We start from the raw sequence: 21,954 nt of genomic DNA, 5'->3' as shown, positions 1-21,954 counted from the left end.
AAACCTGGGACCCTTCAGTCCGCAGGCCGATGCTCTATCCACTGAGCCAAACCAGCTAAGGCAACCCTCTGACTTTTAAGCAACTCAACATAAAGCCAACACTAGGAGAGCCGAGTTCCCCCAGGACCATCCCTGGGCAATCCCAGATATCACACACATGCTGAGTGTAAGCAAAAACACTGCTGTAAAGACGGCACGAACACCCCACACTAGGCTGCCTACCAGGAGCTCTGCCAGGTTAGAGCACAGAGTCTAGCGCCAAGCAGGGAGCAAGCAGAAGCTGGGGTCCCAGGCCCCAATGCCCCTCTGCACACCGTCTCTGACCACACACATCCGGACACTGGGACAGGTGACACTGTTAACCCACTGCCATGGGGGTTTCTCTGAATCCTTTAGACAAACTCCCGAGTCTCCCCAGAGACCATGCGTACATAACTGGCATAGGGGTGAGGCTAGGACTTTAGGACAAGCTCTTATGTCAAGAGCCCGACTAAAGGGCCAAGCTTGTAACTGATCAATAGGTTAACAAGCCGGTTGGGGGTAGGATTCCAATTGCTCCACTGCTCAGGCCTCCCAGAAGTTGGCCAACATCTCCCACCTCCAGGGCTGCGAATCCACTCTGCAGTGCTCTCTCTCACTGGCCATCCCTCCCACTGCCTAACCTTTGCCCTTTTTAATTGCTCTGATCTCATCCCAACCTCCACAGCTGTGTTTAAAGTCCACCTCTGGGGAGCAGAGATTGAGTGTTCCCGATAATCCCTTTCCCACTCCTGCCGGACAGCAAGCCGAGGGGCTGCGTACCTGGGCTTCCAGGGACTGTGGCTGGGGTTCGAGGAGAGACCTCGGCGCCTACCTGGCCGCAGGATGAAGCTGGCCACGAGCTCCTTGATCCTGTGGCTGAGCCTGGGGGGTGGCCTGGCACAGAGCGACACCAGCCCCGATGCAGAGGAGTCCTATTCCAACTGGGGCCTCCGGCACATCCGGGGCAGCTTTGAGTCTGTCAACAGCTACTTCGATTCCTTTCTGGAGCTGCTGGGAGGGAAGAACGGGGTATGTCAGTACCGGTGCCGATACGGTGAGTGCACTGTTTCTCCTCCTGTAGACTCTTGCCGGTGGACATGTGAGCAGCTGCGCGGGGTCACAGCCGGTCATGAGCTTTTTTGCTGTCATCCTTCTCTTGGGGAGGATTGCCAGACTCAGCAAGTGAAAATATAAGACACCCAGTGACATCTGAATCTCAAATAAACGACAAATAGTGTGTCGGTACATTTGAAATACTTGGGGCCACTTATACTGACAAACGATTAGTTGTTTATCTGACATACAAATACCACTGGACTGCCTGTATTTGATCTGGCACCCCAGCTCCCAGAAGCTCCGAGACCTGTTCGCTGGGCCGTTTTAATGGTTTGCTGTGAGGTGGTACTTCAGGGAGAGGCCGCATGGGCGGGAGGAAGAACACGAGAGCTGTTTGAGAATTCCTAGGCTGAAAATGAAGCTGAACTTTCAGAGGAAATTCTGCGGGGGAAGAGGGGCTGTGGAAACAGCTCCCTGAGTCACTCTGTGCTAAGCCTGGAATGGGTTTCCCAGGTGCTGCTCACACCTTCCTCCCTGCTTTGTTGTCTCTGCTGGGCTCACCTTGCTGACTCCCCGGGCAGCGCTGGGAAAGCCCACCACCAGCTGCCGCTGCCCACCTGGGGTGGGGCCTGGTGCCAGGTGAGGGCTGGGAACGGGGAGGAGCCTCAGGTCCACAGAGGAGACCGTGGGGCCAGCTCTTCCTCAGGCCCTGGAAGCCCAGGCCCTGGGGGCAGAATGCGGGCCCTGGACCTCGCAGCTGAGGGGCAGGGGTAACTCAAACGCAAACGTTTTCAAAATTATACACAGCCTCATACAGCGTCGGTCCTGGGGTTTCATCGTGGGGTTAGAGATGAAACTGGAGAGCCAGTGCAGCCACAGGAAAGCACTTCAGACATGTTTTCTCCAAACTGTCCACAGAGCTCAGCTTTGAGAGAGATTCCCCCAGGCTCCCTCTCTTTTTACCTTCGAGCGGGGGTGGGGGCTGCTTCCTTACTAGACGCAGCCGACTAGGAGGCAATGGGAAACGGTTGTGCCAGAACCAGAAGTTTTGTGACACAGAATTGTAGGTACATTCGGATACGGTGAAAAAGGAAGCTGCGTTTTGTCTGTGACGTTGCCTTGGGGTGAAAAGCCTGGTCTAGGCCAGGACCACCTGAACCCCTGGCCTTGGCTTTGTGCGAGGCGGGAGGACAGCAGCAGAGGCGCCCTGGCCTTGTCTCTGGCCCTGTCCCTGTCCCTGGCCTCTTCTCACCCAGTGGGCACCGAGGGGGCCGGAAAGGGGCTCACGCCCTGCAGATACCAACACAGGTCGCTTTCCCTTCCTAGAGACAACACGAGATGGAGGTCCGCGGCTCAGCAGGTGGATGAGAACAGGAGTCTCTTAGGAAAACGAGGTCAAACCCTCTCTTGCTTCTCCAGCACAGTGTCAAAAGATTTCAGCAGCGTTTGGTTGCAAGCCTCTACCTGGGCGAGTCAGTGACGGCAGCTCTCCGTGGGGGATGGGAACAGTCAACAGGGAGAGGGCAGGGAGGCAAAGGACGCCACTCAGTCTGCAAACAGAGGGGCCTGGAAACGCGGGGAACAGGGGGTTCAGCCTTGTTACCTTTGGAACCCAGCGGAGAGGAGCACCTGGACGCGGGGCCCAACCCTAGGAATATCTTCTCGAGCTGAGTGTGAATCACGCTCCTCCGAACAGATAGCACCTCGCAGCTGACCGGGTGTGCGCTTCCAGTTTGCGGTCGGATACACCTCCCGGCAGCGCGTTTCCCTCCCTCTTTAAAGCGGTGGTTCTCAAACTCCCGACGGCTGGGCCCCCACCCGCCTGCTTCTGATTTGTTGCTTTGGCTGCCGGGAAATTTGCATTTCTAAGGGTTCCCAGGTGATCCCACTCCTGCTGGTCCAGGGACCACGCTTTGAGAGAAAAACTGCCTTAAAGGCTGCAAGCTTTGGCCAGAAACAACAATTTAGTGGCAATTAATCTACAAGAAAATGTTTTTCTGTTTTATAAGTACTTACCACAATCAGGCATACCTCGGAGATATTGCAGGTTCCTTTTCACACCACAGCACTAAAGTTTTGCAATAAAACCAGCTGTAATCTTTTTGCTGGTGGCAGGTCTTGCGTTCAATTTGTAAAAAGCACAACGTGTGTGAAGCACAATAAAGCCACGTGCGATGAAACAAGGTGTGCCTGTACTTAAAACAAGGTTCCCTACCTCAGCCGGGCACCTAGAATTACCTGGGGGAGCTTTAAACAGTCCTGCCACCCAACCCAGTGAAATCAGACTCTCCATGGATTAGACCCAGACGTATGCATTTTTAACATTTCCCAGGTGATTACCAAGTGCAGCCAAGGTTTGGAGGTCATTCTTGGAGAACTTCAGACTGTAGGTCGTTCAGACAGGTAAAGGTGTGTTTGTACCCTGGTAACCTACAATCATGTGTCAACATTGCTCTTCACACTTCTTATATCTACAACATTTATTTTCATGTCAGCACCCAAAGGATCAGGCTATAAATAGTACAAGGAGATGCAGAACATGGTACCAACAGCATGCAGAGCGACCTGCACTGGGTGGACAAGATCCCCTCTCCCGCCCCAGAGATACTAACTCAGTATGTCTGTGGTGGACCCCGGGCCTGCACAGGTGGTCCTTGAACTAGACTTAGCGAAATACCAGTAATGGAAAAATCATGGGTTTGATCTGGGCGGGGTTGGTGGTGGTGGTGGTGGTGGGGGTGGGGGTGGAGTTGGGTAATCTCATTGCTGGTGACCTTGCAGAAGTTACCTAATGCTCAACCTTTGTTTTCTCATGTTTATAAGTAAGTTAATAACACCTACCTTCCTACTTTGTAAGGTTGTTGAAGAATTAAAGAGAATATATACAAAGAATTAGTGCCATGTATGGCGCACCAAACACATTTTATAAATGTTATGAGAAAGATGGTCTGGTGAACAGGTTACTGTGCATTCAGATGCTTCCAGTTCTCTTTCAACATTAAACTCAGAAATCCAGCGGCTGGACAGCAGCCTCAGTCAGGAAGACACCATCGCCTGATTAAGTCTCTGTGTCTATATGAAGGTCTCGGTGTCATCGTGGAAGACACTGTCCACACTGTCACACTTGGGTAAAAGGACTTCATGATGGATTTCTTCTTGGGTTTAGTTCTAAGGAAAAAAGTTATCTAAATGTCAGTCTTTTTTTTTTTCATTTAGAGCTACTGGTTTAGAGGTAAAGTTGTTCTCATGTTGGGGTGACCAGTTGTCCCGGTTTGCTGGGGACTGAGGGGAGAGTCTGGGGTCCCTGGGGTGTGGGACTTTTGGTACTAACCCAGAGGCGATCCCAGCCAAACTATGTCAACTCGGTCAGTTCACCTCATGCAGTAACTTACTCTGCTTTTGCAACTGAAACAGAATTTATTGCTTCAATAAAACTGTCACAGTTCTGCGTGGTTCCCTGATGTGCCGCATCTGAGTGCTTCTGGAAGTAAGCAGTCATAATTTCAAATGCAGTCTGGCTCCTAGGGAGACCTGGGGGAGGCACAGGGCAGCTTCTGCAGGACCCGGCGGGGCGGGGAGAACGGACACACCCTCCGGGAAGACTGAACCCTTGACCTGGGTGAGAAAGCCCCAGACGGTTTACTGCTCTTCTCAGCGACAAAACTGAGAGAAGAATTCTGGGCCCGGGAGGCAGCGTGCACAGCTGTGGGCAGAACAGGAGCTTCATGGCTAACTCTCCCGAAATCGCTCTCATTTTTCTGGCATTTTACTTTATTCAGAAGTTTTTAATTTTCATAACGTCAAGTCTGCCTGTCTTTTTCTTTATGTTTTCTGAAGTTGTTGTCTTGTTTAGAAAACCATTCTCCCATCAAGATTATAAGAGTGTTCTGCTGTTTTTTCTGGGGAAGCAGGCATAGCCAATAGGTAGTGAGTGTTGCTATGTTCCAATAAAACATTTTAATGGACATTATAATTTGAATTTAATATCATTTTCATGTCACAAAATATTATCCTTGTTTTGATAAAACCATGTTTGGCTGGCAGACTATACGGAAGCAGGCCATGGACTGGACGTGGGCCACATTTGCCAACATATAAGCTATAGGATCAGGTTGTCAGCCTCCCACTCTTATAGATAGCCCAAACCAGGAAAATAAAATCAACTTGTATGTTATTAACAAAACATCAAACTGTAAGGACTCAACACAACTCAAAATGACTCCGACTGTAACTTGAGGATGTAGTATATTATTTCAGCTTAGACTCAAACCATCAATTTTTTTCTTTGAACTTGGACTTCAAGCTTCATTCCTAAATAGAATTTCTGCAGCTATCATAAATATTAAACACAATGAAAATAACCTTCATCATAGCAGGCCAGTTAGGAAGTGACTATAATTGGTGTTTTGTTATCTTTCAAACCGGAAGCTCAGAGTTTCCAGTTTGTTCTCAGGTGCAAAAAAAAGCAGAAGGACCCCAGGAAACCGCACGAGTCTGCTGCAAAAGCCCTTTATCAACAAAATTATTAAAAAGCGAATTTTACCATCAAATTTAGACATTTGGTTTTTTTTTTCATTCAATTTTTTCCTGATTTCTTTAAGGCTGGTATATATAGGACATTTGGAAAAGAACAATCCGAAGGAAAAATAAAATTACTGTAATCTCACCTCCAAGATTAAGTGCATATTTGATGTCATCTCCAAGATTAAGTACACAATGTGATTATTTTTCATAAGTGTAATTTGATTACTAATATTATTTAATACACTTCATGCATTCTCCCACTCCCAGAGCTACACACACACACACACACACACACACTCACAGTTGTCAATGGTAAATTATCTTTCTCAAAACCTTTGAAAAGTAATGCAGGAATTACGGTGGGCTGGAGGACTCCATCAACATGTACAGCACCTCTCCATTATAAATAAGAAACACTGTAAAAATAAACTATTTTTTAAAAGTACACACTCAAACCAGAATGAAATAAAGGCAACCTCTCAAGTTCCAGAAATACAGAGAAAACACAAAGGCAAAGTGGTGAGCTGGCTGCTGCTGTGGCCCTTGGGTTTTCAGTCTGGAACATATGTAGACCCAGGGACTGAGGAATCGGTGTTAATGCTCAGGCAAAGAGAGGAAAAGTAACTTTTCACTTTTCCCAGGAAGTTGGAACTGGACAGTTTGCACAAAGCTTAGAGCCTGGTGGGCTCCCAGTCTGTTTTAAAAAGATTAGAAAACCTCTATCCATATCCCAAGGAAGTAGCAAGGATGCTTTCCATTCACCCTGGGCTAGGGCTTGAAGGACAAATAACACTGAAAATCCGCTATTCCAAGCATATTCTATGCACAGGCGAGGAATCCAGAAATTAACATGAAGTATCTTGAGACTCCTACAGCCACGGCAAAAGCAGTCGAGGAACTACTCTGTAGTGTACGATGCGGGGCACAGGAATGTTTTATTTTTTTTATTTTATTTTTTTTAATATATTTTATTGATTTTTTACAGAGAGGAAGGGAGAGAGATAGAGAGTTAGAAACATCGATGAGAGAGAAATATCGATCAGCTGCCTCCTGCACATCCCCCACTGGAGATGTGCCTGCAACCAAGGTACATGCCCTTGATCGGACTCAAACCTGGGACCTTTCAGTCTGCAGGCCGACGCTCTATCCACCGAGCCAAACCGGTTTCGGCGGGCACAGGAATGTTTTAGAAAAACAGCTCCTCTGAAGAGACACAACATGTGAAAAAAGAATCCAGCATGAGTGAGAGTTAGTAGACATTTAAAAAATGAAAGACTTAGGCCCTGGCTGGTGTGGCTCAGTTGGTTGGAGCATCATCCTATGCACCAAAAGGTTGGGGGTTTGATCCCCAGTCAGGACACTTTTGGGAGACAACTGATTGATGTTTCTCTCAAGTATCTATGTTTCTCTCTCTCTCTCTCTTTCTCTACTCCTCTCCCTACCCCCTCTCTTCCTCTCTAAAATCATTGTAGGGCTGGTAGAGCAGAAAGCTAGAAGCAGCCTGGGATCCAGAAAAGTGCAGATGTACTATACCAGCCTTATGATCCGTAATTCTGGCATTTTACGAGATATTCTATATTGTGTAAGCATCTGAATAGTCCAGCATGTTGGAGAGATAATAGATACACGGAGAAAATTATAACACTCTATTGAAGGATATAAAGGAGGACTAAGTATAATGGAAAGCTATACTATGCCCATGTTTGGGAAGACAGAATATTCTACGAAAGTCAGTTGTTTCCAAATTAATCTATAAATTCAATGTATGTTCAAGCAAAATTCTGACAATCTCTTATAGAATGTACTAATTCATATGCAAGAGTGAAGGGCCAAGAATAATCAAGACAATTTTGGGCTTTAAAGCATAGACTTAGTATTTAAAAATTAAAACAGGAAAATGGGGGGGGGGGCAAAGGGGCTTCAACTATACTTGCAACATTAATTAAGCAGAAAATATATTTATGGAAAGTTTGGTAATGTTAACCTTTATTATGTTTATGTAGTGGGTTCATGGGTGTTTTTTTCTTTGATTTTTCTTCAGTTTTGAAATTTCATAATAAAAATTAAAATAAAGAAAATAGAAATGCCAGGTACCTCACTCCGAGGATTAATTCTCGGCTTATTTCCTCAGTCTTATGCTATGTCTTGTCCTAAAAAGAGGCAAAGGAATGTGGAGGAAGAACATGAGCTTTGGAGAAAAACAAGAAATCTGGATTTACACCTTACTTCCCCCACTTACTCCATGACTTAAGCGTCACTAAGCTCTCTGCCCCATTTTCTTAACCAGATAATAGATAAAAATTCTCACTGGAGATGACTGCCCTGAGGTCACCTCAGGTCAAGGTTATCTTTATGATGCATGACCACCATTGAGACAACTGACAAAGAATCCTGGTACGTATTGGCAAGATCATAAAATAACTCAAAAGCTATGTAGGAGAAACCAGGAAATTAAAAGTTTTTCAGATAATCTCAGCTTAGTTCTAAGATAGAAATGCTTAAATAGGGTGTTTTCTTTGTCCTTTGGGCAATAATGGTTTGCCTATATTTATAGAATTTTGCAAAGTTCCATTCTAGTTATTCTGGGAAAAACTTTGCGGAACTGTTACAATTCTGGTTCCTGGCTGTGTGATCAGGTCGTGTTTTCCTTTTTCTGTGCAAGGAGTGTGGCCGGACAGTGGATAGGGGAGTAAGAAATCTTGAGTTTCAGTTCGGTTTTGCCAAGGACCTTATCTTCAAGGTCATGCACTTAAGAATCATTAGAAATTCTTTGAGATTAGGAGAGAAATGCCAAACTGGCCTGAGGGCTAGTACTCTTTTAGGACATCATTATCATTGTTACCATCACCACCACCTAATTTGGATGTGAATATCTGCTGAGGAACAATGACTTTCAAAGGAAAAACTGATGGCGCTTTTAGATATTTTTTATTCCACGAATGTTTCCAAATGCTGAATTTCTAAATATTCCTTCCCGCTTCTTCCTCTTCTTTCTCTGCTAGGAAAGGCACCAATGCCCAGACCTCACTACAAGCCGCAGGAGCCCAATGGCTGCAGCTCCTACTTCCTGGGTCTCAAGGTACCAGAAAGTGTATGTACCACCACCATCGTCTTCTCCGCTGCCCGGTTTTAACTGAGACACATTCAAGAGTTATTGCTGATGGAAGTGACCGCATATAGAATATAGTTGGGCAATGTGATTGAGCAGTTTAAATTGGAGACGGAGGAAAGGAGATAATTTTTAAAAGAAGAATTTGACTTCCTTTTGTCAGAGGCAGCTGTCCCTCAGATAAGCCCTTGTAAAGTGAACTTGGAAATCACCATGGCGAACATCAGCTAAGCTTTAGGGGATCAAACAGAACTAAATAGGAACTAGGTCTGAGAGGTTTGACGCGTGGAGCCAGCTGGGACTGACCAGTGCGAGCTGACTGCTACGGTATTGTCAGGACTTCTCATGCCAAATCAGCTGTGTTTGGAGTATTCACATCATAGAACTCTGCAAACGCACTCTCATACCCCCACCCCCAAGAAAAACCTCCATACACACCTCCAGTCACTGGCTAAACATTCATGTTATAATTTCTTTTAAGACTTCTTTGGACAAGAGGCCCTATGTAAAATGTAGGTACAGGGATTTCATATCTGAACTGTGATTTTTAACTTGTATCTTAACCAGGCTCAACTTCACTTTTCTGATGATTCAAAAGATTTTACTTTGTAATAATTTTCTAAGTGGCATAATGTTTATTCTAAGATCCCTGCTTACCCATGGGGCATTTTTATGCAAAATTGGAAAGAGATCCTCTTTCCTCAAGACAGTTTTCTTCCATTCGTCAGAAATTTATCTTAATACTAGAGGCCCGGTGCACAAAATTGAGCACTGGTAGGGTCCCTAGGCCTGGCCAGCGATCAGGGCCAATCAGGGCCTTCTGGCTGCCGGCTGGGGCCTCCCTTCATTCTGTGCCACCTGCTGGTGGTCAGCACACATCATAGCGAGCGATCTAACTCCCGGTCGAACTCCTGAGGGGACACTTTGTATAGTAGCCTTTTATATAGGTAGATACTGACTTTGTTAGAAAAGGAAACTTGACTGTGATTGGCTAGACAGTTCATAATAAATATGATGTCTTGTGGGAAGATATAACCCTCTTAGATCTGACCCTCTTGTGCTTTGAACAACCTGCACAGCTGAACACCCATCCTCGTCCACAATAAGCAGAATGTGTATGGATGCAGAAGACAATCATTTCAAATAATAAAAGGTGGAGCAAAAGTAGGTTTACAGTTGTTTGTATGGAAAGTAATACAACAGTTCATAAAGAATAAACTTTGTGTTTTGGATGCCTACTTTTGCCCTACTCTGCATTTACATAGAGAAACCACCTATTTCCAGCCAATATATTTTGCTTGATATCAATTTAGTAGCTATGGAAGTGGTGTGCACCATATTTTGGAAGTAATGTCATTTTGTTTGCTGATACAAGTATCATCAAAAACTAGTTCAAGAATTTCCAATTGAATTATACTGAACTGAATGGTAGCCACTGTACTCATCTAATTCTCAGTTACCTCTGTTGTGATATATTTGTAGTTTTAGAGGTGAGGTACAAGCAAAGTAGTTTACCTCAGGTATCAGATAATGGAATTTACCAGAACTGCAGAGTCCAGGCCTTTGCCTAGTCTAATAATGAGTTAGATAACCTCTTAATGTTGCTTAAAAGGACATTGTAAACTGCCAAACTCCATATTCTGCTTTAAGTGGCCTTGGAATAAAAGTTTAAATGAGAGAACACTTACGGAGACCTAAGGGGAAAGGACCTATAATCACTGACTATAATTCTCCAACCATGCCTGAAACCAGATTTTCACAGTCTATCCAAGTCCAAGTATATATAATCAGAAAAACTGCAAGATTCTAAGATGCTCTATCTACATCTAGACCCACCCTGTTCCCATCTATTTTTTTTTATTGATTGATATGTAAGAAAGAGAGAGAGAGAGAGAGAGAGAGAGAGAGAGAGAGAAACATCAATTTGTTGTTCCACTTATTTATGCATTCATTCACTGGTTATTTCTTGTATACACCCTGATGGGGGATCAAACCTGCAACCCTGGTGTATCAGGATGATGCTCTAACTAACTGAACTACCTGGCCAGGGCCAGGTAGTAAAGCAATTACTCTTCTTTGATCACTTTTTGTATCATGTGCCTTCCTTGCTCAAGAGTGTTTATCAAATCTAACTAGTTACTTTGGAAGTCAAGGTCATCCATCAACTTACTCTTCTCTCTAAGGAAAACTTTTTAAAAAAATATATTTTTTATTGATTTCAGAAAGGCAGGAAGAGGGAGAGAGAGATAGAAACGTCAATGATGAGAGAGGATAATTAATCGGCTGCCTCTTGTACACTCCCCCCATACCCCCCACTAGAGATTGAGTCTGCAAAACAGGCATGTGCCCTTGACTGGAATTGAACCCAGGACCCTTCAGTCCGCAGGGCGATGCTCTATCCACTGAGCCAAACCAGCTAGGGCTCTTAAGGAAAACTTTTTACATGTATGTATTTCCCTGGAGAGACTCTTGAAAGACTAAACAAATTCACTCACAATATGATTTGCTCATTATTTCCTTTCGTTACCTGCTGTGTTCTAAGGCTATCCTTATTTCTGTTAACCTTCTCTTCATCTTCTTTCAAAACCCTCTAAAAAATTCCAGTTTTATTACTTTGCAGATGGCATTCTATGAATTTACTCTGCTTATGCCACAACGTTTACAATGGCTTATAGGACACTTAATAAACACATGACCGAGTGTGCATTAGATATTGCCGTTTGACCAGAGTGCCCTTGTCTTCTGGAACTCTGTGTCCTATACCCGACTCTGCTCCCCAACATGTACAGACACACACCCCATTAACATAGCGCTGTGTGGGGTGGATTTCTGATAAATGCAGGTGCCCGAATGATGAACTAAGACTTTAGTTTTCCTAATTCTGAGCCTTGGGATCCTTTGCTGAGACAAAATCTCATGTAAGTTTTAGTTGAATTTGGATGTTTTGAAACTCTGCTCTCTGGACTGGCGTTCTGATTTCTATTTTCATCACCATAGTGACCTGTGAATTAACAAGGAAATTGTGATTGAAATTTAGCATCCTGACTATCAACCCGCTGTATTCTCTCAAGTCACTGGTGTTTCTCAGTTGATCCGAAAGTGTAGCAGGAATTTGAGAACTGGCTCGCCAAGTCCATGGGCAAGGTTGCCTGAGGTCCTCGGTCTAAACGTGGCATTTTCTTCCCTCTTTCCCCAGATGGACTTGGGCATCCCAGCAATGACCAAGTGCTGCAACCAGCTGGATGCCTGTTATGACACCTGCGGTGCCAACAAGTATCGCTGTGATGCAAAATTCCGATGGTGCCTCCACTCTATCTGCTCTGACCTTAAGCGAAGTCTGGGCTTTGTTTCCAACGTGGCAAGTAGGTATCTTAAGGGCATCTGCCTCTGAGCAGGAAGTTTGTTTCTGTTTTCACACAGACATGCAGCCAGAGCCCCTTTACTCACAGAGGCCATTAAGGCTCCCCGAATGCTATGGAACACCGAGCAATGCACAGGCTGAGGGGAGGGTGCCGGCCCACGTTGGCTGAAGTTCCTGCTGTCCTGCCCAGGAGCTGCTGGCGCCACTCCCCATGGACAGCGCCACACCAACGCCTTCCCAGAGATATAAAAACGTGTCCTTTAAGGCTGGAGAAAGAGTTGCCCAGTTGGCTTTAGTTACCCATTCCACTGTTAAATCATTTGCCATAGAAGGAGTTATTTTGTATGGGAGCACTTGGTTTGGCTATTACCTTATTTTGTTCTCAGTCAGGGAAATAATAATAAAAAAAACTTTTTGTGTAAAGGTCTACATATGCTTTAGGATAGTTATTTTTTAAAAACTATATTTTTATTGATTTCAGAGAGGAAGGGAGAGGGAGAGAGATAGAAACAATGATGAGAAAAATATTGATCCACTGCCTCCTGTACGCCCCCTCCCCACTGGGGATGGAGCCCACAACCCAGGCATGTACCCTGACCTGGAATCAACCGTGACCTCCTGGTTCATACATAGGTCAAGGCTCAACCACTGACCCACACTGGCTGGGAGAGGATAGGGTTTTCATTTTATTTTGTTTTAACAGCTATTTAGCTATCTAATTTCTAGCATTGATTCTGTAATTTCCTTTTCTTAATTCACTTTAGGAAAAGTTTTAATCCCTTAGTTTCTGAAGCCAGAAAATCACATCCAGGTATTAGCATTATATATTTTTAGATAGTGATGTTTGAAAGTCAGGCATATATAGAGCTGACTCTATGCCACAGGGATGGGAAAATCTTGGATTTTGTTCAAAGGTCCATGTCTAGGGCGTAATCCTAAAGTGAATCTGTGACGGCTTGAAAAGGTGGGTAATTGCTTGGGCCCTGCAAAAGGGAGCATCCCCCTATCTGTACCTGCAAAGGGTGAGAAAGTGCCTGCTGCGAATCTAGGGTCAGGTCAGGTTACTTCCTTCAAGCAATGTCCTGTTGATTCTTTCCCCCAAATTCTCTTTGGTAACTTGCCTGGTTACTGCAAATTAACCGATCTCTGGGTCCCATCAAATTTATTCTCCCCAAAGGGTCCAGATATATTTTTATACCACAAAAATCTGGTCACCTTCCTTTTCATTAAAAGTAAACCCAAGCTCCTTCGTATGACATACATATGTTCACTGCTAGCTATCTCTTCAGCATCAACTTGCTTATTCCTGATTTCTCTCCTGACCCCTGCTATTCCCAACCACTTGGGTTGATGGTCCATATCTTTCTGTGTCTGCAGTTCCCTCTGCTTGGAACACTCTTACAATTCATGTTTTATTGTTGTTCAGACAGTTTTATCAATGGTGAAAAGCTGAAAGCTTTTCCTCTAAAATTATGAACAAGTCACGGATACCCATTCTCACCACTTGTATCCAACATAGTATTGGGAGTCCTAGCCAGAAAAATTAGGTCAGAAGAAGAAATAAAAACCATCCAAATAGGAATGAAAGACCTAAAACTGTCACCATTTCATGTGGCATTATATATAGAAAACCCTAAAAACTTTTCCAAAAAACTGTTAGAACTAATAAATAATTCAGTAACGTTGCAGGATACAAAATTAACATACAAAAATCTGTTGCATTTCTATATACTAATAACAAACTATCGGAAATAAATTTTTTTTAAAAAATCCCATTTATAATTGCATCAAAATAATACAATACCTAGGAATAGATTTAATCAAGGAGGTGAAGGACCTACATACTGAAAACTATAAGACTTAGATGAAAAAAATTGAAGAAGACACAAATAAGTGGAAAGATAGTTCATGCTCATGGACTGGAAGAATTAATGAATTGTTAAAAATGTCCATGGCCCTGGTTGGGTAGTTCAGTTGGTTAGAGTGTCATCCCTATACACCAAGGTTGCTGTTTGATCCCTGGTCAGGGCATATGCAAGAAGCAATGAATGAATGCATTGATGGGAATAGAGCAACAGATCAATGTCTCTCTCTCTCTCTCTCTCTGAAATCAATAAGCTTTTTTGTCGTTGTTAATTATCATTGGAGGATATTTTTCCATTGATTGTTTTAGAGAGTATGCAAGGAGGAGGGGAAACAGAGAGAGAGGAACATCAATGTGAGAGAGACACATTGATGGGTTGCTTCCTAGTCAGGCCAGGAATTGAGCCTGCAACCAAGGTACTTGCCCTTAACCTGAATCAAACCTGAAACCCTTCAGTCCATTGGTCGACACTCTATTCACTGAGCCAAACTAGGTAGGGCTCAATAAACTTTTAAAAATGTCCATACTACCCAAAGGAATCTATAGATTTAATGCAGTCTCTATCAAACTCCCAAGGGCTCTGAGACCCTTCCATAACAATCCTTACTCACAAAGGGATAGAGACCCTTACTTTGGGTTCCCATACCACAGCGGGGTAACTTCCATTATGGTGTAGTGTAATTATATATGTACCTGTCTATCCTATCCTCCTCTCTGTCCAAACTGTGAGATCCCTGAGTTGAGATCCCTTTGGTCTCCTTGTCCCTGATGCCTTACAGTGGCTGGCCAACATATCCAACAGGCACACTTGAATTTTCAACAAGTAAAAGGTTATTCATCCCACACTCGAACAGGGAAAGCTACAGGAAACATAGTAGTGTTATTTAAGCAAGTATTCTGCAAAAATTGTAAATTTGCCATGGAGCGAGCATAGTGGTATGGAAGATGCTGATTGCTAATCATGGTTTTGACCTGGAGACCCATAAAAAGAGGGCACCCCAAAATGTATTATTATTTTATTGACTGATTTTTAGAGAGATAGAGAAACATCAATTTGTTGTTCCACTTATTTATGCATTCATTGGTAGATTCTTGTATGTGCCCTGACCAGGAATCGAATCCACAATCCTGGCCTATTGGGACGGTATATTAGGACGATGCTCTAACCACCTGAGCTACTCGGCCAGTGCCCAAAATGTATTCTGCTCTACTAGATTGGATAGAAGCTGTTCTGAAAAAAAACTCCTTTTAAATGTATGCTTTTCCTTTGAATTCTGTATTCAGATTATTGTCTCCACTTTCCTCTGGGTATCATGTCCATCTTGGAGCTACATTGACTCTTTAAAATTACCCATACTACTTGGAGGCAGTTCTATGTACTAGTATTAACCTCTCTGTTTCTCTACATCTTTCTCAAGTAGCATGTGATTCCCTGGCGGATACCGTGTTTAATACTGTATGGACCTTGGGCTGCCGACCCTTTATGAATAGTCAACGGGCAGCCTGCATCTGCGCAGAAGAGGAGAAAGAAGAGTTATAGGGAAGAGGTGTTTCCTTTTTGGTTTTGCGTTGACACCACGACTGTCAGTCTCGGAGATGGTAGTGTGGCAGATGTGTCTCATCCTTTCTTCCAAGGATCTGGATACCACCAAGCAGGAGAAAGGAAATAGTCTACAGCCGAAAAGTGTGCCCCATCCTTTGAGGATAATTGGAAAAAAGACGTGGAGTGAACTGAAGGCGACTCGTCACTTTAACACTGGTCTCTCCAACCAAGACACATTTGCCTGGAAATTCAGTTCTTAACTTAAAGACTAAAATAAAAGACTAACTACTGGGATTCTTGGACTTGATAATTCTATTCACAAGTGAAATTTTGGAGAGTCCAGCCATTTGGGAGGCAATGACTTTCCTCTGGTCCATGTTTCAGTTGCCAGTAAACATCTCACATATAATAAAGTGTACTTTTTAGAAAATTTGAAAAGAGATGAATGAATCTCATTATCACCAACACGCTTCCTTCACTTAGAAGAAAACAGAACCAACCTGGTAAGTTCCACCGATGATACGTTATTCCCGCTGGTGCTGGAGAGATTGGAACCGGTGGGCAGAGGCTTACCTGATCAAAGCCACGGAGGGGGAGATCAGGTGGAGTTGGGTCGGAGGTTCCATTTTTTTCATTCAGTCAACTATTCCTGTTGATAGCCCCAAGTACTAGGTGGTCTCCGTGTCGTGTGAAGATCTGAGGAGCACTGGGTAAAAACTGCCACTAACGATAACTTAGAAAAACCCCTAAAATCTGAGGGGCATGAGAGACAAATGGCCATTCCCAGAGAGTGGGTCTCAGCCCTGATGGCAAATTAGAATCACCGGAGGAGCACGAGCAACAGCGTCTCCAGGGGTGGCATCTACAGACAGGCACACCTTTCACTGCGCTTGGCTTTCTTGCCCTTCACAGGTGTTGCGTTTTCTACAAATTGAAGGCAAGACCTTCCACCAAGAGAAAGATGATGACTTGCTTTGTTGTGAGACTCAGTTTATTGTCGTGATCTGGGAGCAGACTGGAAATATCTCTGAGGGTTGCCTCTGCTGGTAATTTATTAAGTGACTCTGATGCCCCGTGAGGCCTGAGGGCCACCAAGGTCAGGGGCTGGCAAATGAAAGCCCACGGACTGGATCAGGCCCAGCACCCGCTGCTGGAAAGTGTTACTGGAACATAACCACGGCCACGTGTGTTCACGGCTGCTCCCGGGCTGCCAGAGCAGAGTTGTGGCAGAGACGGCATGGCCCAGAAAGCCTAAAACAGTTACCGTGAGGCCCTTACGGGAAAATTCGGCAAACCCCTGATGGAGTTCATGTTCTCCTTTCCTTTCCTTTTGTTAATTTCACTGGCTCCATTTAGAATTGTTGGTTGCAGCCATTTCTAAAAAGAAAAAGAAGAAAAGTTGTTTTCTGGTCTTATGTAAACCCATGAAATTAACTGGCTTAGTAAGAAACTGGATTGAACAGCAGATAAAGTTTATCTCTGTGGTTTATTTCAATAAAATTAATTAAGCACCTACAAAATAGAGTATGGTATAATTTTATATCTTTTTCTATTCACTTATCAGTCTGAGGGCACAGAATGCCAAATAACAGGGCGTATGACACCACATTTTAATTTTATCTAAAGTTCAGTCATTGAACCACTTAAATGCATGTTATAATAAATTTAATGACATTTATTAATTGAAGATATTTCTTAAGACAACATAAAAATGTCAAAAGAAAATATTGTGCAAGAGAAAAACCAAATAGTATTTTTTTAGTACACACTTACATTGATAAACTTCTGAATCCCTGGTAACTATTCTGTATTTGACTTGAAATTCCAGGGTATAATATTATTTACATAGCTAAGGAATCATTGGGTATTTAAGTCATAGTTTCAAGCAACTATTTAATTTTTAAAGTTCCTAATTTGAAATCTCATACCCAACTTCTGATTTTACTGCATTGTATAAAAGGTGATTTATTGTAGATAAGAAATGGGGGAAAAGGGTGAGCTGCCTTCTGTGTGGACAGCATAGCTTTTGACCTTGGGAGGATGAAGCCCTAACAGGGTCAGGTTGGTCAGCAGCGAGCTGACCTCTCCCGACCTTTGGGCCAGATCAGAGGGCGTCAGTCCTGCGAGTCTGTCTAAACCCACAGCATGATGTTTAAAGAAGGGCAGTGATCTAGCGTGTTGACTGATGTCCTCAGAGGTCACGGGGAGAAGTTCCAAACAGGCGGGCAGCCGGAAGCCAGGCCTGGGCGTTCGGCGTCCTAGTCCTCCCAGTCGATGCTGATTGGGCCGCCCGTCAGCATCTGGCTCTGCAGACCAGCCGCGTCCTCCCCTCCTGCCTCTCGCCGCGTTCTCCGGTGGCAGCCCTGGGCACAGCGGGAGCGCTCCTCCAGCCTGCCACACACCAGGACCCGGCAGTGCAGGAACACTTCCTGGAAAGGCATGTCATAATGAACAAAAACAATGATAACAGCGATCGCTTGGGGGGCACTTTCTCGAAGCCAGCCACTGTACCAAACATTTCATATATATCACCTCATTTCATCTAAACAACAACCCTTTGAGGTAGATGTTACCATGCCCATTTTACAGATGAGGAAACTGAGAGAGCGGTTAGGGAATTCGCCCAAATTCACACACTTAGTAATGTGGCAAACACACAGAGTCCTGTGGGAGATTGAAAACACCACATGCATAGTTTATGCACTTGGGGAGGGCCCGGAGAGGCCTTAGTGAAGGCAACACCTAATAACGGCAACCTCTTCCCTCCTCGCGTCAGAGTGAGGAATGACACCAGTCCCCATGCACTTCTGTGTAAGGTCCTTTCTCCGAGCTGCTTACAGCAGGTGACGTTCCAAGCATGCTGCCTCGCTGAGGAGGGAGTTCAGGATCAGCCACCCTAGAGGGCCCTCCTGGGGCAGTGATGCAGCCGGGAAGCACATAAATGCACTTACATGCAGCGTGGGAAAGATCACTGGTCTCTGAAACTTCTTTTTGTTGAAATGTTTCAACTCTATTCAAACAAAAATCTTCCTCCATACCCTATTATAGATAGCTGCTTATAACCTCTATAGCTATGTATGTACATTTTAAAAATGTAGCATTTTCAACACACATGCAAATTGTTATGACGTCTTTTCATTTCTCCCTTTTCTATATTTCCATATTTCTATACCACTTTAATAACTGCTCAACACTGTGCTAATTGATATACTGCAGCCCTGTTTGTTTGGGGGCTTTTTTTTTTCACTCCCCTTATACAATGCTCTATAAACATATCCAACAAGTCTTGCTTTTCTTCTTTTGCTTGCTTGTTTTTTGAGAAATTGTCAGAATTGGAATTTTTAGGAAAAAGAACATGATTATTTTATGGTTATCCTATATAATAAAAGGCTAATATGCAAATTGATCAAATGGTGGAATGACCGGTCGCTATGACACACACTGACCACCAGGGGGCAGGCGCTCAATGCAGGAACTGCCCGCTGGTGTCAGTGCGCTCACACAAGGGGAGCACCACTCAGCCAGAAGCCAGGCTCATGGCTGGCAAGTGCAGCAGTCTGTCTCCACGGCAGCACTAAGGATGTCCAACTGTAGCTTAAGCCATGTGATGACAGTCACACATCCCCCGAGGGCTCCCGGACTGCGAGAGGGCACAGGCTGGGCTGAGGGACCTTCCCCCCTCCGCCCCCCCCCCCCCCCGCCAGTGCATGCATTTTGTGCACTGGGCTTCTAGTTATTAAATATTGTCAGGCAACTTTCCAGAAAGTGTACCAATTTATAAGGCCACTGTATACTTTTTATAATTTAGCGTGTTGTGATTTATAATTTCATACATTAATATGTATTAATAGAGTCTTATAATGGTTTTAATTGGCATTTTAAGTACTACTTTCACTGAGTATTTCACTGTTTGTGTTTTCTGCGAATTTCCTGTCCATATTTTTTGCCATGTGACCACCACACAGGCTTTTTCACCCATACCTGCCCACAAGGATTTAAAATTGTGATCATATAGTACCTTCTTTGAACAAACACAGCTATTTTATTGGGAGGGGCAGATAATTATGACATTCATGAAGGTGCTAAGCTTCTAGATGGCCAACTTTATAGCATTTTTCATAGAGGAAATGCAGATGATAACTGTGGCTCAGAGAATGTCACAAGTTGGGATATTAAGAGGGAAGGCTCAGGTGGTGGGTGGGGGTGTGGGGTTCAGCTTACCTTGTGGTCTTTGCCCACAAACTTGAAGACAGGGACCTGGAAGTGCTTTGCTAGGTGATCCCGTGATGTGTACTGCTTCACAGAGTCATCTGAAACACAGCTGAAAGTAGGGCAGGGTGGCACGTAAGGTTTGATTGCTTAAGCAGGGGTGGAAAAAGAACCCAGGCCAACGTGTTCGGTCCAAGGAGAGGGAAACTGGGTGGAGGAGGCTGGGCTGCACTCAAGCTCTTTGAGAATGAAGGAAAAAGGAAATTCCCTTCAGACCCAGCCCTGCTCATTAGCACGGTCTGTCCCATCTGTCATTCACTGTACCCGCAAACTGGGCACAAGGACCTCCTGTTAAGTCACTGTATTGCAGTATTAGCAACAGCAACAGTATTTATTTCAAAGGTACCTTTTGTATTTTCATCCGTAATATGTTGCAGGAATTCTGCATTCCCATACTTTATTATTGGTTTGAGAAGGCCTTGCTTTAGATTTCATAAATATTTATGAGTACCTAATAGATAGTCACCCCTGAAGGGAATTCAAGGGTGAGCCCACCCCAATTCATGCATCAAAGAGCTGCATAAAGATCCAAGTTTCTTAGAGAATAAATAACTGGTTCTATTGGGGAAAAGTCATTCACTTCCAAATTGTTTTAATTCTTCTTCCCAAATTTAATACTAACTTGTAGCTTGGCAGGGTTTTGGGGTTTTAACCTCAGATCTACTGCTTAAAGTGAACTCAGGCTCACCTCAGGGTTAGCTGGGGGAAAATAAGTATTATGGATTCTCCAGTTTGAGGTCAAGGTTTAGCATTACGAACCTTTTCTCCTTGAAGATGAAAGGCCACGAGTCACACTTGTATTATCTTTTCCATTATGAAGTCTAAATGAACTTTCTTTTTATAAGTATATTTTTCTTCTTTTGGATACCTAATAGTTCCTGTCTACCAGGCCAGGGGGAAAGGGAGGCTCAGATGAAAAGCCCGTGAAACTGGATACCTGCTCCTTGTGCTGACAGGCCACTTTCTAGGAATTGCTAATTGCTCTTTCAGTGCAGTTAAAAAAGCCCAATAAAAGTGTTTAAAAATAAGGCACCTTGACTTGTATTTCTATGACTATCTTATGCCTCTGAATTGAAGAGGACCTAAACGTATAATGAGTTTCTATTATTTCTTGTGTTAATTTTCATTTTTCTAAGGTAAAATTAATTTTTATCATCTTCTAATTATGTTCCCTGATAAATCCTATTGCACATCTAATCTGTGCAATACACTCTGCTGGGTGCTGTGGGGATATAAAGGTCAATAATATGTCTATGAAATCAAAAGCTTATAGTCCAATATTCATTATAATAATGTAACAATACTAAAATGGCACTTTCACGAAGTGTCTCAGCATTTTCAAAGTTTCTTTATCTGAAAGTAGTAGGGCTGGGAAATTGGGAATAAAAAAATAAAGGCCCTGGCCAGGTAGCTTAGTTGGTAAGAGCATTGTCCTGATATATCAAGGTTACGGGTTCAATCCCTGGTCAAGGCACATACAAAAATCAACCAATGAAGGCATAAGTAAGTGGAACAACAAATTGGTGTTTCTCTCTCTCTGTCTCTCTCCCTTTCTCTCTCTCTCTAAAATCAATTATAAAAATAAAATAGCCCTGGCTGGTGTTCTTAGTGGTTAGAGCATCAGCCTGCCCACTGAAGGGTCACTAGTTTGATTCCCAGTCAAGGACACGTTCCTGGGTTGCAGGCTCACTCTCCACTCCTTGTTGGGGTGTGTGCAAGAGGCAAGCAGTTGATGCGGCCCTCTCATGTTGATGTTTCTTTCTCTCTCTCTCCTCCTCTCTCCCCCCACTCACTATGAAACAACAACAACACAAAAAAGCAATGGAAAGTTGTATATACTCAAGATCTCTCCTCCTCTCTCCCCCCACTCACTATGAAAAAACTACAACACAAAAAAGCAATGGAAAATTATATATACTCAAGTGAGGATTAACCAAAAAACCCCAACCAAACAAAAAATAAAAATGAATTGAGATGTATTTATAGTGTACATATACACTAGATTTCAAAGACTTAGCAGTCTAATTAAAATAATCACTAATACGTTTTTTATTGATGGATGTTGAAATGGTAATATTTTGGAGAAACTTGGTTGAATAAAATATACTATTAAATTTAAAAATAAATAAACATACTACACTTTTTCCTTAAGAGAGAAAATGAGGCAGAAAGAGCTGTGTCTGGGTCATACATTGCAGATAAGAAAA

The 21,954-nt window shown here is 43.6% G+C and overlaps 2 protein-coding genes across 4 annotated transcripts in view; one reads left to right on the top strand and one right to left on the bottom strand.

The window, feature by feature from the left end:
* Nucleotides 1-716: 716 nt before the first annotated feature.
* On the top strand, nucleotides 717-17,073 carry PLA2G12B (phospholipase A2 group XIIB). Of its 3 annotated transcripts, none has more exons than XM_006760961.1 (4): nucleotides 717-1,075; nucleotides 8,604-8,680; nucleotides 11,907-12,072; nucleotides 15,354-17,073. In XM_006760961.1, exons 1-4 carry the CDS (start codon nucleotides 865-867, stop codon nucleotides 15,473-15,475), a joined length of 576 nt encoding a protein of 191 aa, XP_006761024.1. In that variant the 5' UTR covers nucleotides 717-864; the 3' UTR covers nucleotides 15,476-17,073. The 3 variants fall into 3 exon arrangements, with proteins under 3 accessions (XP_006761024.1, XP_006761022.1, XP_006761023.1); XM_006760959.2 differs by having other exon boundaries at nucleotides 8,604-8,692; nucleotides 15,354-17,070; XM_006760960.2 differs by having other exon boundaries at nucleotides 8,604-8,692; nucleotides 15,357-17,069.
* A 115-nt stretch (nucleotides 17,074-17,188) lies between these two features.
* The window catches only part of OIT3 (oncoprotein induced transcript 3), an 18,411-nt gene continuing 13,645 nt past the window's right edge, over nucleotides 17,189-21,954 (bottom strand). The window contains exons 8-9 of the mRNA XM_006761022.2: nucleotides 19,700-19,799; nucleotides 17,189-17,907 (exon numbers count right to left, since the gene is read on the bottom strand). Coding sequence (XP_006761085.1) covers nucleotides 17,737-17,907; nucleotides 19,700-19,799 — 271 coding nt within the window. The 3' untranslated portion in view covers nucleotides 17,189-17,736. The remainder of the gene's footprint in view (nucleotides 17,908-19,699; nucleotides 19,800-21,954) is intronic.

Source organism: Myotis davidii, unplaced genomic scaffold, assembly GCF_000327345.1.
Source record: "Myotis davidii unplaced genomic scaffold, ASM32734v1 scaffold134, whole genome shotgun sequence".
Lineage (NCBI taxonomy): Eukaryota > Metazoa > Chordata > Mammalia > Chiroptera > Vespertilionidae > Myotis > Myotis davidii.
This window is presented reverse-complemented; position numbering and strand designations above follow the sequence as displayed.

Bases quoted from the DNA above. Each gene is read 5' to 3' on its own strand.
- PLA2G12B (XM_006760959.2), top strand. From the start codon at position 865: ATGAAGCTGGCCACGAGCTCCTTGATCCTGTGGCTGAGCCTGGGGGGT. The intron at 8,693-11,906 runs GTATGTACCACC...CTCTTTCCCCAG, and splicing joins GTCTCAAGGTACCAGAAAGT to ATGGACTTGGGCATCCCAGC. The intron at 12,073-15,353 runs GTAGGTATCTTA...ATCTTTCTCAAG, and splicing joins CTTTGTTTCCAACGTGGCAA to TAGCATGTGATTCCCTGGCG.